Raw genomic sequence first — 13,970 nt, forward strand, 5'->3', positions numbered from 1 at the left:
TAAACATTCTGATACAAATATCTTTGTTGTAATGCGATTTTTGGTCATCTGGGAATATACCTGATAAAGGAATTGCAGGATCAAATGGCAGTTCTATTTTTAGTTCTCTAAGTGTTCTCCAGACGTCTTTCCAAAAGGAACATATTAGTTTATGTTCCCACCAGCAGTGTAGAAGTGAGTTCTTGATGTTAAACTGTTAACATTTTAATTACAAACTATTGAATTTAGTGGTAGTGGATATCAAAACATTCTACTGATTAGAAAGAATGTTTTAACAGTTCTTTAGCAATATAGTTTTCTTTTATTTCTAAGTTATAATAGAAACACAATTGATTCAACTAGAGATTTTATTTATTTATTTATTTTTGAGGCAGTCTCATTACGTTGCCTTCAGTAGAGTGCTGTGACGTCACAGCTCACAGCAACCTAAACCTTTTAGGCTTAAGTGATTCTCTTGCCTCAGTCTCCCAAGTAGCTGGGACTCCAGGTGCCTACCACAATGCCTGGTTATTTTTTTTGTTGCAGTTACAGTTGTTGTTTAGCTGGCTGGGGCTTGGCTGAAACCTGCCAGCCTTGGTGCATGTGGTTGGTGCCTAGAGTAAACTAGAGATTATTATGTCAGTTTCACCTTAAATACTAATCACTTGGAAGTTTTTTTTTTTTTTTTTGAGACTGAGTGTCATTATGTCACCCTGGGTAGAGTAGTATGGTGTCACAGCTCACAGCAACCTCCAATTCTTGAGCTTAAGCGATTCTCTTGCCTCAGCCTCCCAAGTAGCTGGGACTACAGGTACCCGCCACAATGCCTGGCTGTTTTTTGGTTGTGATTGTCACTGTTGTTTAGCTGGGCTGGGCAGGGCTCGAGCTGCCAGCCTCTGTGTATGTGGCTGGCGCCCTCCTCACTGCTACAGGCGCTGAGCCGATTAGTTCTTTCTTAAGTGGTACTATCTTTAGAAAATGTTTGAATTATATATTTAATCCTTTTTCCAGTCTATATAGTTTTTTAAATACAATTTTCTTATTTCTAATTCATAAATGTGTTAGATATTAATATCTTAAAATAAAGATGATTATTTTAAAGGCAAAGAATATATTGAACTTTGTTTTCTACTAAATCATTTGAGAATTATTGTTCGATTTCTTGTCATTAGTTTCCATTTATCATGTGAGCATAAAGTAGGCAGCAGTTAGTTAATACTTTTTAAGTTGCCAATAGGCTCGTTATCCTGATGTTTTCTAAATATTGTGAGAATCATTAGGATGCTAGAACATTAATTAATACCATCAAATATTCGTGTATTCAGCCAATTTTTCTATTTTAATTATGACTTGAATAGTTCTTATTGCATTTCTTTTACAAGTTCTCATTTTATTTAAAATATTGTCTCTAGGTACAATCACATCTAGCAGTCCTACTGCCCAGCCCGCTGAAGTGCTTTTGCAGGCTACACCGCCTCATAGAAGAGCTCGCTCTGCTGCCTGGTCCTACATCTTCCTGCCAGAGGAGGCTTGGTGCGACCTGACCATTCACCTTCCTGCAGCAGTGCTTCTCAAGGAGATACATATCCAGCCTCATCTCGCATCTCTTGCAAGTGAGTAATATTTTATAAAGAAGCATTTTAAAAATAAAAGTATCATTTAGAGATATTTGAAAATGAGAAAAATATTTTGCAAGTGGTTATATACTTTGTTATGATTACCAGATTGTATAATTTTTGAATCATTTTTAGTGGAATATTTAACACTACCCCCAAGTCATTTCCCATCAAATGAAGTGACATAGCTGTTATCCTCGAATAAATAGGCTGGTTTGGTTTTTTATTCCAGTAATATATTACTTTGCTTTCCTCTTCTCCCAAAATTGTTAAGCTAAGGTTCTAAGCTGAAATTAGTTTATTTACTCATTATGGTTAAATTGGTTTTTCTAGCTTAGTCCTCAATCCTAGTCCTGTAATAGGAAATGAGCATTGATTTATTGGTGTGTCTATTCTACTACTCCTCCAGAAAATAACTCCCTCTGTGAATAAATTTTTAGTATAAAATTTTGACTATATGAATGTGATTTTTAAATGTATATTTTATATTTTTATATTATGAAATATCATTCATTTGATGCATGTTAATTGAATATATTGAATTGGTAATTTAAATAATTAAAAATGATTTTAGAAAATAAGTTATAGATTAAGAGCAAAAACTATTTCAAGTATTCATAAAGAATGTGAAATATTTTATATTTTTGATGGTCCCTGAATTTTTTTATAACTTTTACCGAATTGTTGCAATTGTTATATTTATGTTCATTGATTCTCACTGCTATCAAATGTCATCCAATAATTAGATGAAGAGTTGTATGCAATTTTGTAGATTTCTAGCATATTTGCAAGAATACATTTTTTTCTACTTATGCGCAAGATTAGATTATTACATCTTAATTGTGGAATCTGCAATACTTAGATTAAAAACAGATATGACTAATGTAAAGGTAGAAAGGAAAGTGTTTTGGGGGGTCAAAAAATAACTTACAGTACAAAGTATAAGCAACATTAAAGAACAGTCTAAATGAGGAAGAGATTCATCTGGAAGGCAAAGGGGAACGGTTCATGTAGATGATAGTTTTGGAAGTATTGCTAGATTTTGCACTAGAGGTGATAGAGGAAACTTATAGAGGAAACAGCTCCGTTATGGTGGAGGTCGTCCCTTTTAAATGTACTTGATTTAAAAGTTTGGTTTTATTATTGGATTAGAGTAGAAATTGATGATATGCTATGGTGGATATAATAGTCTCTAGAATCAAATATGGGCTTGAATATAGGATGTTTCATTTGTTGTTGTAGGAATGTGGATTGCTTAATCACATTTTCTGTCTACTTGTGTAAAATGTAGAAAATACTTTCCTGAAAAGGTTTTAAAGATTAAATTTAAAAACTGATGTGACTTATGTAGTTCTTAGTGTAAAACCTGCCATTCCTGATTTTACATTAAAATTAAAACCAAATTTTAAATGTTGTTTTAGTTAATGGATATACTTACTACATGGGCTTGTATGTTACCTTATGAAAAAACAATTTTTCCTGTAGTAGCTCGCAATTATTAACTGCATTGATTACTTGTTAAATTTTAGCAAGAATTGATTTTTAGAAAAATCTCGTTGATGTTTGGGTCATTTGAAAGGGAAATAGGAGATTAGAAGTAAAAGCAATTTCTAAATTCATCTGCAATATGGTAGTAGTGAAGTGATCAGATGGCAGAAAAACTTACTTTATTTTTTAAAATTTTGCTATTATTTTTTGAGACAGAGTCTCAAGTTGTTGCACTGGGTAGAGTGCCTGTGGTGTATTTTATTTTATTTATTTCTTTTTTTTGAGACAGAGTCTCCTTCTGTGTCACCTGGGCTAGAGTACCGTGGCGTCATTATAGCTCATTGTAATCTCAAATAACTGGGCTCAAGCCATCCTCCTTGTCTTAGCCTCCCAAGTACCTGGAACTACAGGAATGCCTAGCTAATTTTTCTACTTTTTGTGGAAATGAGGTCTCTCTCTCTCTCCCTCTCAAGCTGGTCCTGAGCTCCTGGCCTTGCAATCCTCCCATCTCAGCTTTTCAGAGTGCTAGGATCACAGGCATGAGCCAGCATGCCTAGAGGGAAGAACCTTTTTTATTACAACCTTCTCTCTCGAATTATTTTAAAAAGTAAATTATAAGATTAATCATAGTTTCATATTATTTAAGGTTATTTTGAATAAAGTAGAAATGATAAAATAATTGCCTAATTGACTGTTTTTTTTCCTTGGGGAACATCACGTGTAAGCGGATTGCATGTCCTTAATTAACTCTTTTTTAGTTGAATGTTAGAATGTTTATAATTTTTATTATATTGTTGATTATGTATTTTATATTGGAAGTAGCTCCAAAATTAATTATGATGAAAGTCATTGGCAGAGTATGATGTAAATTTTCTTTGTACACGTTCATAATGAAGGTAATTAAAAGGTGCTGTTTTATGGGGATTTTTTAATTAGATAGACCGTGAAACCTAGTTCAATTTTTATTTTGTGATGGTTCAATTTTCTCTTCCTACAGCCTGCCCATCCTCAGTGTCTGTTGAAGTAAGTGCAGATGGAGTAAATATGCTACCTTTGTCCACTCCTGTTGTCACAAGCGGCCTCACCTACATAAAGATCCAGCTTGTGAAAGCCGAAGTAGCTTCAGCTGTCTGCCTTAGACTGCATCGTCCGAGAGACGCCAGCACCTTAGGCCTCTCGCAGATTAAATTATTGGGCCTCACCGCTTTTGGTACCACTTCTTCAGCAACAGTAAATAATCCTTTTCTTCCATCTGAAGATCAGGTATCCAAAACAAGGTATGCTTTATTTCTCATTCTTAAAAATAGCAGTTTCTGTGTTTTTCTTGAATTATTCATTCAGTGGGGTATTTTTCTTGTTGTTTCCTAGGACATGCTTTGTTCCATAGCTTATCAACATAATTTTGGGGGGTATAATACAGACAGTTTTGTGGAAGCATAACCTTGAGGCTGATTAAAATTGAGATTTGTGTGTATTTGATCTTTAAGATGATCCATACTATATGTGGGTTAGATACTATTTGTTTTGATCAGAGTCTGTCATAGGGGTTTCCAAATCCCTATAACCAGCAGTTCATTTGAACCATATCCAACTGACCTTAGAAACAGAGACACTGAGTCTTTTGTGGTAAATCCTAAAGGCCCATTAAAAGGATTATATCTGAACCAAAGAAACAAAAACCTGAATATACTTTAATCAATATTTTCTGCTTAATTCTGATAGTTGGTGCATTTATAGATGGTTTTATTGCTTGTGCCTGTAGTTCCAGCTACTTGGGAGGCTAAAGCAAAGAATCACTTGAGGCCGGAGTTCAAGACTTAATCAGGGGCAACACAGTGAAACCAGGTGTCATGGTTCACAACTGTAGTTTTACCTGCTGGATAGGGAGTATAGCTTGAGTTCAGAAGTTGGCGCATGGGCAGAATGGCAAGACTCTATCTCTTTTTAGCACTCTGAAAGTGCTAAGACTTTATAGTTTTACAAGTTTATTATAGTAATAGTTTGTATTTATATATGTATATACAAATAAATAAGTTTAAAAACATATTCCTAGCTCATGTAATAAAAATAAGCAAGCATACAGTTTCTAAATACTGTGAACACTTAACGTCCTTTGATGTGGTTATAGGAGAAACTTTGTGTTTAATTATTGATTTTGCAGCACTCTAAAAACATGATTTTTAGATTGGTTAATGCTGTTTATGAAACACTCTCTGCTGATGTTTAAAAGTTGTTTTCTGCCCCGAGATAAGTTGAGCTACTTAGATTTACCGGGTAAGTCATTTTGTGTTGTGTATTTCAGCATTGGGTGGTTACGGTTATTACATCATTGCCTTACTCACATAAGTGATCTGGAAGGAATGATGGCAAGTGCAGCTGCACCTACTGCTAACCTGCTACAGACTTGTGCCGCGTTGTTGATGTCGCCCTACTGTGGAATGCATTCACCCAACATTGAAGTTGTGCTTGTAAAGATAGGACTGCAGTCTACTAGAATCGGCCTGAAGCTTATAGACATTCTCCTGAGGAATTGTGCCGCATCGGGCAGTGATCCTACAGGTGATGATTAACTTTGATATTTTAATTTTTACATGTCTCCAAAGTAATAGCAGTTGAGTTCTTTTATGATTAACTCTGTCTCCAAAATTAATTTCCCTTATGGCTTTATAATTTTTGGAATTTGTTTTTTCTTATTGGTAGAATTTTATAGTAGACTTATTTTTAATGAGTAATTATATTAAACCAGTCTTCCCATCCCCAATTTGCTTATTCAGCAAACTTTTTCTTTTGATTCTTTGTTGCAAGATTTAAATAGCCCTTTACTTTTTGGAAGACTGAATGGACTTTCTTCTGACTCTACAATAGACATTCTTTACCAACTTGGAACAACTCAGGATCCTGGAACAAAAGACAGGTATATGATCTCGTTTTTCATTTAAGCTACACATGCACACCAGCACACTGCAGTGAATGCTACTTATACTTTCTCTGCAGATAATCTTACAGCACTTAACACAGTACTGTTATATATTATGTTTACACATATTCCTCACTTGATGCACCCTCTGCAGATTTTCATGAACATTAGATATACATTTTGGACATATTTTGACATTTTAAGCAAATATGACCTTAGATATCTTAATACTACTTTTGAGGAATGGAAAGGAATACAACATTTTAAAGTGAGCCATGTTGGGGATAGCATCCTTATGAGGTGATGGAGTCATAATCATATTATCTTAGGCACTAAATTTATGTGAATAGAAGAATATTGTATCCATGGTTGGTACTTGGATTATTTTGATAATGGTAATAATGTTTGTTCTTTCTTTTTTTTTTTCCCACTTTTTGGCCAGGGCTGGGTTTGAACCTGCCACCTCAGGCATATAAGGGCCAGTGCCCCACTCCTTTGAGCCATGGGCTCCGTCCCATAATGTTTGTTCTTAATGGTTACTTGCTATTAATTATTTATAATATTCACTGCCAGCTTTAAATTAAGCCCCGTACCCTCTTTTTCATGCTTCCTTTCTCAAAATGAAATAATATTATAACAAGTAAATGATATGTGAATGCTTCAGCTGAATATTGAGTGATTTTGGTGAGTTTGCTAATATGCTTTTACTTTGTAGTCTTTTACTTCTCCCTTGCCGGCGTTGTGGCGGGTGCCAATAGTCCCAGCTACTTGGTAGGCTGAGGCAAGAGAATCACTTAAGCCCAAGAGTTTGAGGTTGCTATGAGCTGTGACGTCACAGCACTCTACTGAGGGCAACACAGTAAGACTCTTGTGTCAAAAAAAAAAAAAAAATGATGAGAACTCCCAAGTATTTTTGAAAATGTATTTTTGTTGGTATATTGTTGAGCAAATCTTCGGCATTCTCTAGTTTGAATGTGGCATCCTGTGTTAGCAGAATATAATTCATAGAGTATGTGATTATATGCATAGTTTTATGCTAAGAATTGTTTTCTTCTTACTTTGTAAATTATTGGAATTATTAATGTTTTGGTGAGTGCTTAGTCATTCTATAGTTATTTCCTTAATAGCTGCTCTATGCCTGGCATGCTACTAACTATGAAAAGGAAAAAGTTAATTAAGTCCTGCTTTGTGCCCCCAGGGTTAGGAAGAGAGCAGTGTCACCCACTAAGGAGGGAGTTAGGCTTGTGAATATATAAAGGACTGTCAGGCTGTGAAGGCATTCTGGGGAAAAATTATTCATAAATAGTGAATAATGACTTTTACTCTTTTAGACTAATTGCATCTTCTCTTGATTTAAAGTGTTTAAACCACATGGTTAGCACTGTAAATTTATTTGTAGCATATATTACAATTTTGTGTAGGTTTTTTTTTTGGGAGACAAAGTGTCACTCTCTTACTTTGAGTAGAGTACTGTGGCATCATAGCTCACGGCATCCTTAAACTGTTGGGCTCAAGTGATTTTCTCACCTTAGTCTCCCAAGTAGGTGAGACTACAGGTGCCCGCCATAGCGGCTGTCTAGTTTTTCTATTATGTAGTAGTGGTTGTGTCTCAGTCTTGCTAAGGCTCTTGTGGAACTCCTGAGCTCAGGCAATCCACCTGCTTTAGCCTCCCAGAGTGCTAGGATTACAAGAGTGAGCCGCTGTGCCTGGCCTGCAGTGTTAAATAAGCTGGTTCTTCTTAGCTTCATATAAACTATATGATAACTATGTACACTTAAAAATATATTGAAGTACTTTTTGACAAACTAAATAACAATTTGTGCAAACTTTGAGTCATAGGAGGTAAAAAACATTTTAAAAAAATCAGTGTTAAATATTTTTCCAGAAAACATTGCTTAAAATCTATTTAATTTTAAATATTTTATGGGTATTTTCTTTATGAGAAGGAAATAAAGCTTAATTTATTTTCTCAGCATAATACTTTCCAAAATGTGAATGTTTATTTTCAGAACTCACATTAATGACAAGATTATTGGTTGTCATGGGTGAGAAAGTATTTCTTTTCCCTTTTGCCTTACCCTCCTTTTCTTTCTCTGAATAGTCTTTATTTCCTGTCTCTCATTCCTTCAGGGAATAGAAGGAGACCAATTAGTATTATGCACCTTTCTACTGCCACTGTTTCTACCCTCAATAAAGAATCTTATGCCTAACCTAGAAATTGCAAAGGAAGTAAATCAAATATAGATAGTGCTTTTAGAATTTGCTGTTAAATCTTATATAATATTTTGGGGTTTTTTAAAATACTAACTCTAAAGCACTATTGTTTTAAAAATTTTTTTCCTCTGATCTAATGTTTCAAAATTGGATGTATTTTACTAGTCCTCTGCTCCAGTGGTTTAGGAGTAGTTTGTTACTTGAAAAGCTATTTGTGTATGTTGAGGCGATTTTGTGTTATCACATGAATGGGGATGGGTACCTGCTGTTGGTATTTACTGCTAGGGTTCCTGGGACGTGAAACATGCTGTATTTCATGACCCTTCGTACATTAAGGAATTAGCTGCAGATCATTGCTCTAGGTTGTGTGGATTTGCTTCTTTTCTTTAGAAGAAGAATGTGAGTTTAATATGTGTACCCCAAAAGTCTTGAAATTTATACATTTTCTCATAAATGAGGTAACAAGGAATCAGTCCTTATTTGCTGAATCATAATTGTTATAAATTTCCTTTAGTTCATAATTGGGGCCTTTTGATTGGTTAACATTGGTAAGGAAATTAGAAAACTGGAATTGAGACTACCATATCTCTGGCTATAAATTTGGAATAAATTCTCTTTGCTCCATATTTATACTAAAATGATCAATAATAAGAAGTATATTTTTCGCGGGCAGCACCTGTGGCTCAGTGGGTAGGATGCCAGCCCCATATACCAAGGGTGGCCGGTTCGAATCTGGTCCCAGTCAAACTGCAACAAAAAACAACTGGTCCTTATGGTAGGTGGCTGTACTCCCAGCTACTTGGGAAGCTGAGGCAAGAGAATCACCTAAGCCCAAGAGCTGGAAGTTGCTGTGAGCTGTGACGCAACAGCACTCTGGCAAGGGCAACAAAATAAGACTCCGTCTCTAAAAATAAAAGAAGTATATTTTCCTTCTAAAAACTGTTTAATATGCGAAGATTGTATTTATCTGTATTGCATGCCGGTTTTACTGTAGTTGGTTATTTGAATTTATTTCCTTCTTTTAAGAATTCAGGCCTTGTTAAAATGGGTCAGTGATTCTGCAAGAGTGGCTGCCATGAAGAGAAGTGGCAGGATGAACTATGTGTGCCCCAACTCTTCAGCAATAGAGTACGGCCTTCTGATGCCGTCTCCTTCTCATTTGCACTGTGTCGCAGCAATTCTGTGGCATAGTTATGAGCTGCTTGTAGAGTATGATTTACCAGCACTGCTGGACCGCGAGCTCTTTGAGTAAGTATGATTTTCAGATCCTTTTTGTTTTTGCCTAGTACTAGATCACTTTAGGGTTCACTTGATAAAAAAATGTTCTGTATGCTTATTTAGATAAAAATATTTTGAATGGGGTGGCTCCTGTAGCTTAGTGAGTAGGGCGCCAGCCTCAGAGGCCAAGGGTGGCGGGTTCAAACCTGGCCCCAGCCAAACTACAACAAAAAAATGGCGAGGCATTGTGGCGGATGCCTGTAGTCCCAGCGACTCAGGAGGCTGAGGCAAGAGAATTGCCTAAGCCCAAGAGCTGGAGGTTGCTGTGAGCTATGACGTCACGGCACTCTACCCAAGGGTGATAAAGTGAGACTCTGTCTCTAAAAAAAAAAAAAAATTTGAACGCAGTAAATCTAATCAGGTATCCACTGAAATGAAATGTCACACAAATGCAGTTTACCCTCACGTTTTAAGGCAATGTATTAGCAGCGCCACCTGCGTTTCTTACCTAACCGAAATGTTCAGTACTGTACTTCTCTATTCTCAGTTACCGGTTTATTCCCTAGGTTCCTTTATCTGTAATGTAAAACTGTGGAGGAAAAGTACAGCTAGAAATGTTGAAAGACTATCTCTAGAATGTCCTTTTGACAAGTAGTGTCCATGTATCCACATTTCTTTATCATATTCAGCTAAGGCTTGATGAACTTAGGGTTTGGTTACTGATATGTCTCTAGCAGAATATTATATACAGCCTTGAGGCTGTTGGGTCTGTAGTTTTTTTACGTGACTTTTTAAATATATAATAAGCTGTCTTTCTGAAATCTTAAATTTCAGTACAATATTATGTAATATTGAGTAACTTTGCAGAGTATAGATTGATCTTTAATAGAAATACAGTAGGACCTCTGTATGTTGACCACCCAAAGGACTGTAACAAACTGGTACATGTACAGAGGCAGTCACCGTAAGGAACTAGACCTGCTGGGCTGCTATGCACACTTGGTGTGTGTCCAGTCTATGAAAATTAGATCAACTTAAGGATGTGGTCCTTGTAGGGAAGTGGTTCTACTGTATTTGCAATGAGGTTTTTTCTTTAAAAAATTGTATTATTAACATGGTATTTTTTATTTTTCTAGGTTACTTTTTAATTGGTCCATGTCTCTTCCCTGCAGTATGGTTTTGAAGAAAGCTGTTGATAGTCTCCTTTGCTCGATGTGTCACATACACCCAAATTATTTTTCTTTGCTCATGGGCTGGATGGGAATTACTCCTCCTCCAGTGCAGTGTCACCACAGACTATCCATGACCGATGATAGCAAAAAGCAGGATCTTAGTTCATCTTTAACAGATGACTCTAAAAATGCTCAAGCCCCTCTGGCATTAACCGAATCACATTTGTCAACCCTCGCTTCCTCTTCTCAGTCTCCAGAGGCTATTAAACAGTTACTAGAGTCAGGCTTGCCTTCCCTTCTTGTGAGGAGTCTGGCTGGTTTCTGCTTTAGTCACATTTCATGCTCAGAAAGCATTGCTCAGCCAGTAGATGTTTCCCAGGACAAACTCAGGCGACATCATGTTCCACAACAATGTAGTAAGATGCCTATCACAGCGGACCTGGTTGCTCCTATTCTTAGGTTTTTGACAGAGGTTGGCAATAGTCATATTATGAAAGATTGGCTTGGCGGTTCTGAAGTCAACCCATTATGGACAGCACTTCTGTTTTTATTGTGTCACTCTGGGTCCACTTCTGGAGGACATAATTTAAGCGTACCGCAGACTAGTGCAAGATCCGTTTCTCTCTCTTCGGCTGTTACAACAGGATTGACTACTCAGCAGCGCACAGCAATTGAGAATGCAACTGTTGCATTCTTTTTGCAGTGCATTTCATGCCACCCTAATAATCAAAAGCTGATGGCTCAGGTAAGAGAAGAAAAATTCTTATCTTAATATGCTGTCATATAGTTAGTGGAATTAGGTAAGGGAGTCGTGTATAAAGGCCAGGTGGTGGTGAGATTTAGAGTGCTGAAGATCTGAATTGGAACCACAGTTAATCTGTTCTGATCTCCTTATTTATGCAGTCACATAAATAAGTTACTCTTTATGGTGAGATGATTGACAAATGTGTTGGGATTTTAGCTGTAGATACTTTACTCCTTTCCTTTTGTAAAACTCCCACAAATGAAAAGAACAAGCCCCTGAGAATGCTAAAAAGGTGGAGCACATGACAGTGGTCATTGAGTGGTCACTGAGTGCTGTATGTGCACTGAAGCATTGCATTTTGGTGAGTGCTTTGCCATCACTTGTGATGTGCTTCACCTTACATAGACACTAGGATTATAGGAGGTTTCAGATAGGAGGCCACAGATAAATCACATTGAAAATGTAGAAGATGGCATATTGTATTGAGTCTCAGGATTTTTGAAGAGTAGTTCTAGTTGCTTTCTAGCTGTTGTGATTCAAATCTGGTAAGTTGTTTAATAGATAAAGTGAGGCTCGCAATTCCTGCCTCACAAGTTTTTTGAGAGGATTAAATATTTTAATGGTAGATACTAATAAATAGTTCCCAACTTCTTTTTTCCTCCCCTTACTTAATAGTGCTCGTTCAGGTCAAACATTATTAATTATCTGCAAGGATACCCATCACAATTTTTATAAAATATTGAGTGATTTAACTTTTAAGAACAAAAGTGAAATATTTTACTACCTATAGTAATTACTTATTGGGAAAATAGCTCTCTGTTAAATGTTCCTAATTAAGTATCCCATGGCCTACTTTTCTCTTAGTTTTTATTAAGGCTCTGTTCTATGTTTTTAATATATCTTTTCATAATTTTTTTGGAAAGTACTTTGATACTGATTAAAGTTAAAAACTAAGTTGGTTATATTAGGTACTCATTATGTGAAAACCTTATAGCAGCAATTTACTCACAGAATATTTGTTATGCTTTTAACTTTTTATCTGCATCTGTATTCATATATCTTAAGATGAAACAATTTGTTCCTTATTTGCTGATTTTGAATGATGCATTAAAATATTCTTACTAATCTACATTTTAAATTTGTTCATTCTTCAGAGAAAAAAGCTGGAAAGAAATCAAGCATTTAACTTTTTTTACCTCTTGCCTTCCTAGGTTCTTTGTGAACTATTTCAGACCTCTCCTCAGAGAGGGAACCTTCCAACATCTGGGAACATCTCAGGATTTATACGAAGATTATTTTTACAGTTGATGCTGGAAGATGAGAAAGTGACGATGTTTCTTCAGTCTCCCTGTCCAGTGAGTTTCCAACACTTAAAGCTTAATGATTACCTGTGTATAAATAGTCTATAATTTCTCATCCGATAATTTCTTATCTCTTATGCTCTTCTACCTTTTAATATAGCAACCTGAAACCAGAATGACCTTTCTACTTAATGACAGGACTTGGAAATCTCTTTAGGATGATACCCTCCCCCCTTACAACATAATTATATCCTGACCTAAGTATTATAATTTGATTTGGGACAAAATGAACATTAACCTAATATTGCTATTGCAAAATGAACATTAACCATAATATTGCTATTGCGAAGATGACCAACAAATCATGTGTCAAACAATCTACCGTTAAAGAACTCTGTAACCTAGACAGCATTTTGTATGCTATATTAAATTTTTTAATCTTGTATTCTCTGTAGTTGTTTTGTAATGATCCATGTTCTAAAAAGTGACTCCTTGATTTCTTTGATTTCTTGATTTTCAGTTGTATAAGGGTAGAATCAATGCCACTAGCCATGTCATCCAGCACCCAATGTATGGAGCAGGCCACAAATTCCGTACTCTTCATTTGCCAGTCTCAACAACATTATCAGATGTTCTTGACAGAGTGTCAGGCAAGTCTTATTTAAGTATAAATTTTACTTTAACTTTGTGTTAGAAGTATATAGAGTTTTACTGTATTGCTTTTTGACTGCTATTTATTAACTAGGAAAGATCAAGACATGGGTACAGTTTGAAGTATAAGAAGCTTCAGTCAAGTGGGCAAAATGTCCAATACTTCCAAGCTCTACAATAATCTTTTTTGGTATAATATGTGTTCGTGTGTAGTAATTACAAAATGGATAGCTAGAAATATAGACAGCCATTGGAAGTCATTTGTCATAAAAAACTTAACTGGTCATTTCATAGTAGTTGAAATGCAGGGTATTTCATTGGATGAAAGGATTTTAATTAATGGATATTTACTAAATGGGGGGGGATCAATAGTTAAGAGTAGGTAAATGGAGTAGGTAGAACAGACTGGTCACCTCGTTCTTTATAGGAGTCAGTGAAGAAAGCAGAGAGAACATTTTCCCCTAGGTTTCTTTCCTGCATTTATAGGATGATTCCTTTTTTTTTTGAGACGGGATCTTGCTGCTGCCCAGGTTGGAGTGCAGTGGTGTCCTCTTAGCTCGCTGCTGCCCAGGTTGGAGTGCAGTGGTGTCCTCTTAGCTCGCTGCTGCCCAGGTCGGAGTGCAGTGGTGTCCTCTTAGCTCGCTGCTGCCCAGGTCGGAGTGCAGTGGT

General features: G+C 36.1%; 1 protein-coding gene across 1 annotated transcript in view; it reads left to right on the forward strand.

Annotated features, from left to right (window-relative positions):
• The window catches only part of BIRC6 (baculoviral IAP repeat containing 6), a 271,529-nt gene that overhangs the window by 155,843 nt on the left and 101,716 nt on the right, over positions 1-13,970 (forward strand). Inside the window, exons 49-56 of the mRNA XM_023511826.1 lie at positions 1,392-1,592; positions 4,081-4,360; positions 5,386-5,642; positions 5,889-5,997; positions 9,241-9,462; positions 10,569-11,349; positions 12,561-12,704; positions 13,171-13,300. Coding sequence (XP_023367594.1) covers positions 1,392-1,592; positions 4,081-4,360; positions 5,386-5,642; positions 5,889-5,997; positions 9,241-9,462; positions 10,569-11,349; positions 12,561-12,704; positions 13,171-13,300 — 2,124 coding nt within the window. The remainder of the gene's footprint in view (positions 1-1,391; positions 1,593-4,080; positions 4,361-5,385; positions 5,643-5,888; positions 5,998-9,240; positions 9,463-10,568; positions 11,350-12,560; positions 12,705-13,170; positions 13,301-13,970) is intronic.

The sequence above is a fragment of the Otolemur garnettii genome, unplaced genomic scaffold, assembly GCF_000181295.1.
Source record: "Otolemur garnettii isolate 467f Iridium unplaced genomic scaffold, OtoGar3 scaffold00022, whole genome shotgun sequence".
NCBI lineage: Eukaryota > Metazoa > Chordata > Mammalia > Primates > Galagidae > Otolemur > Otolemur garnettii.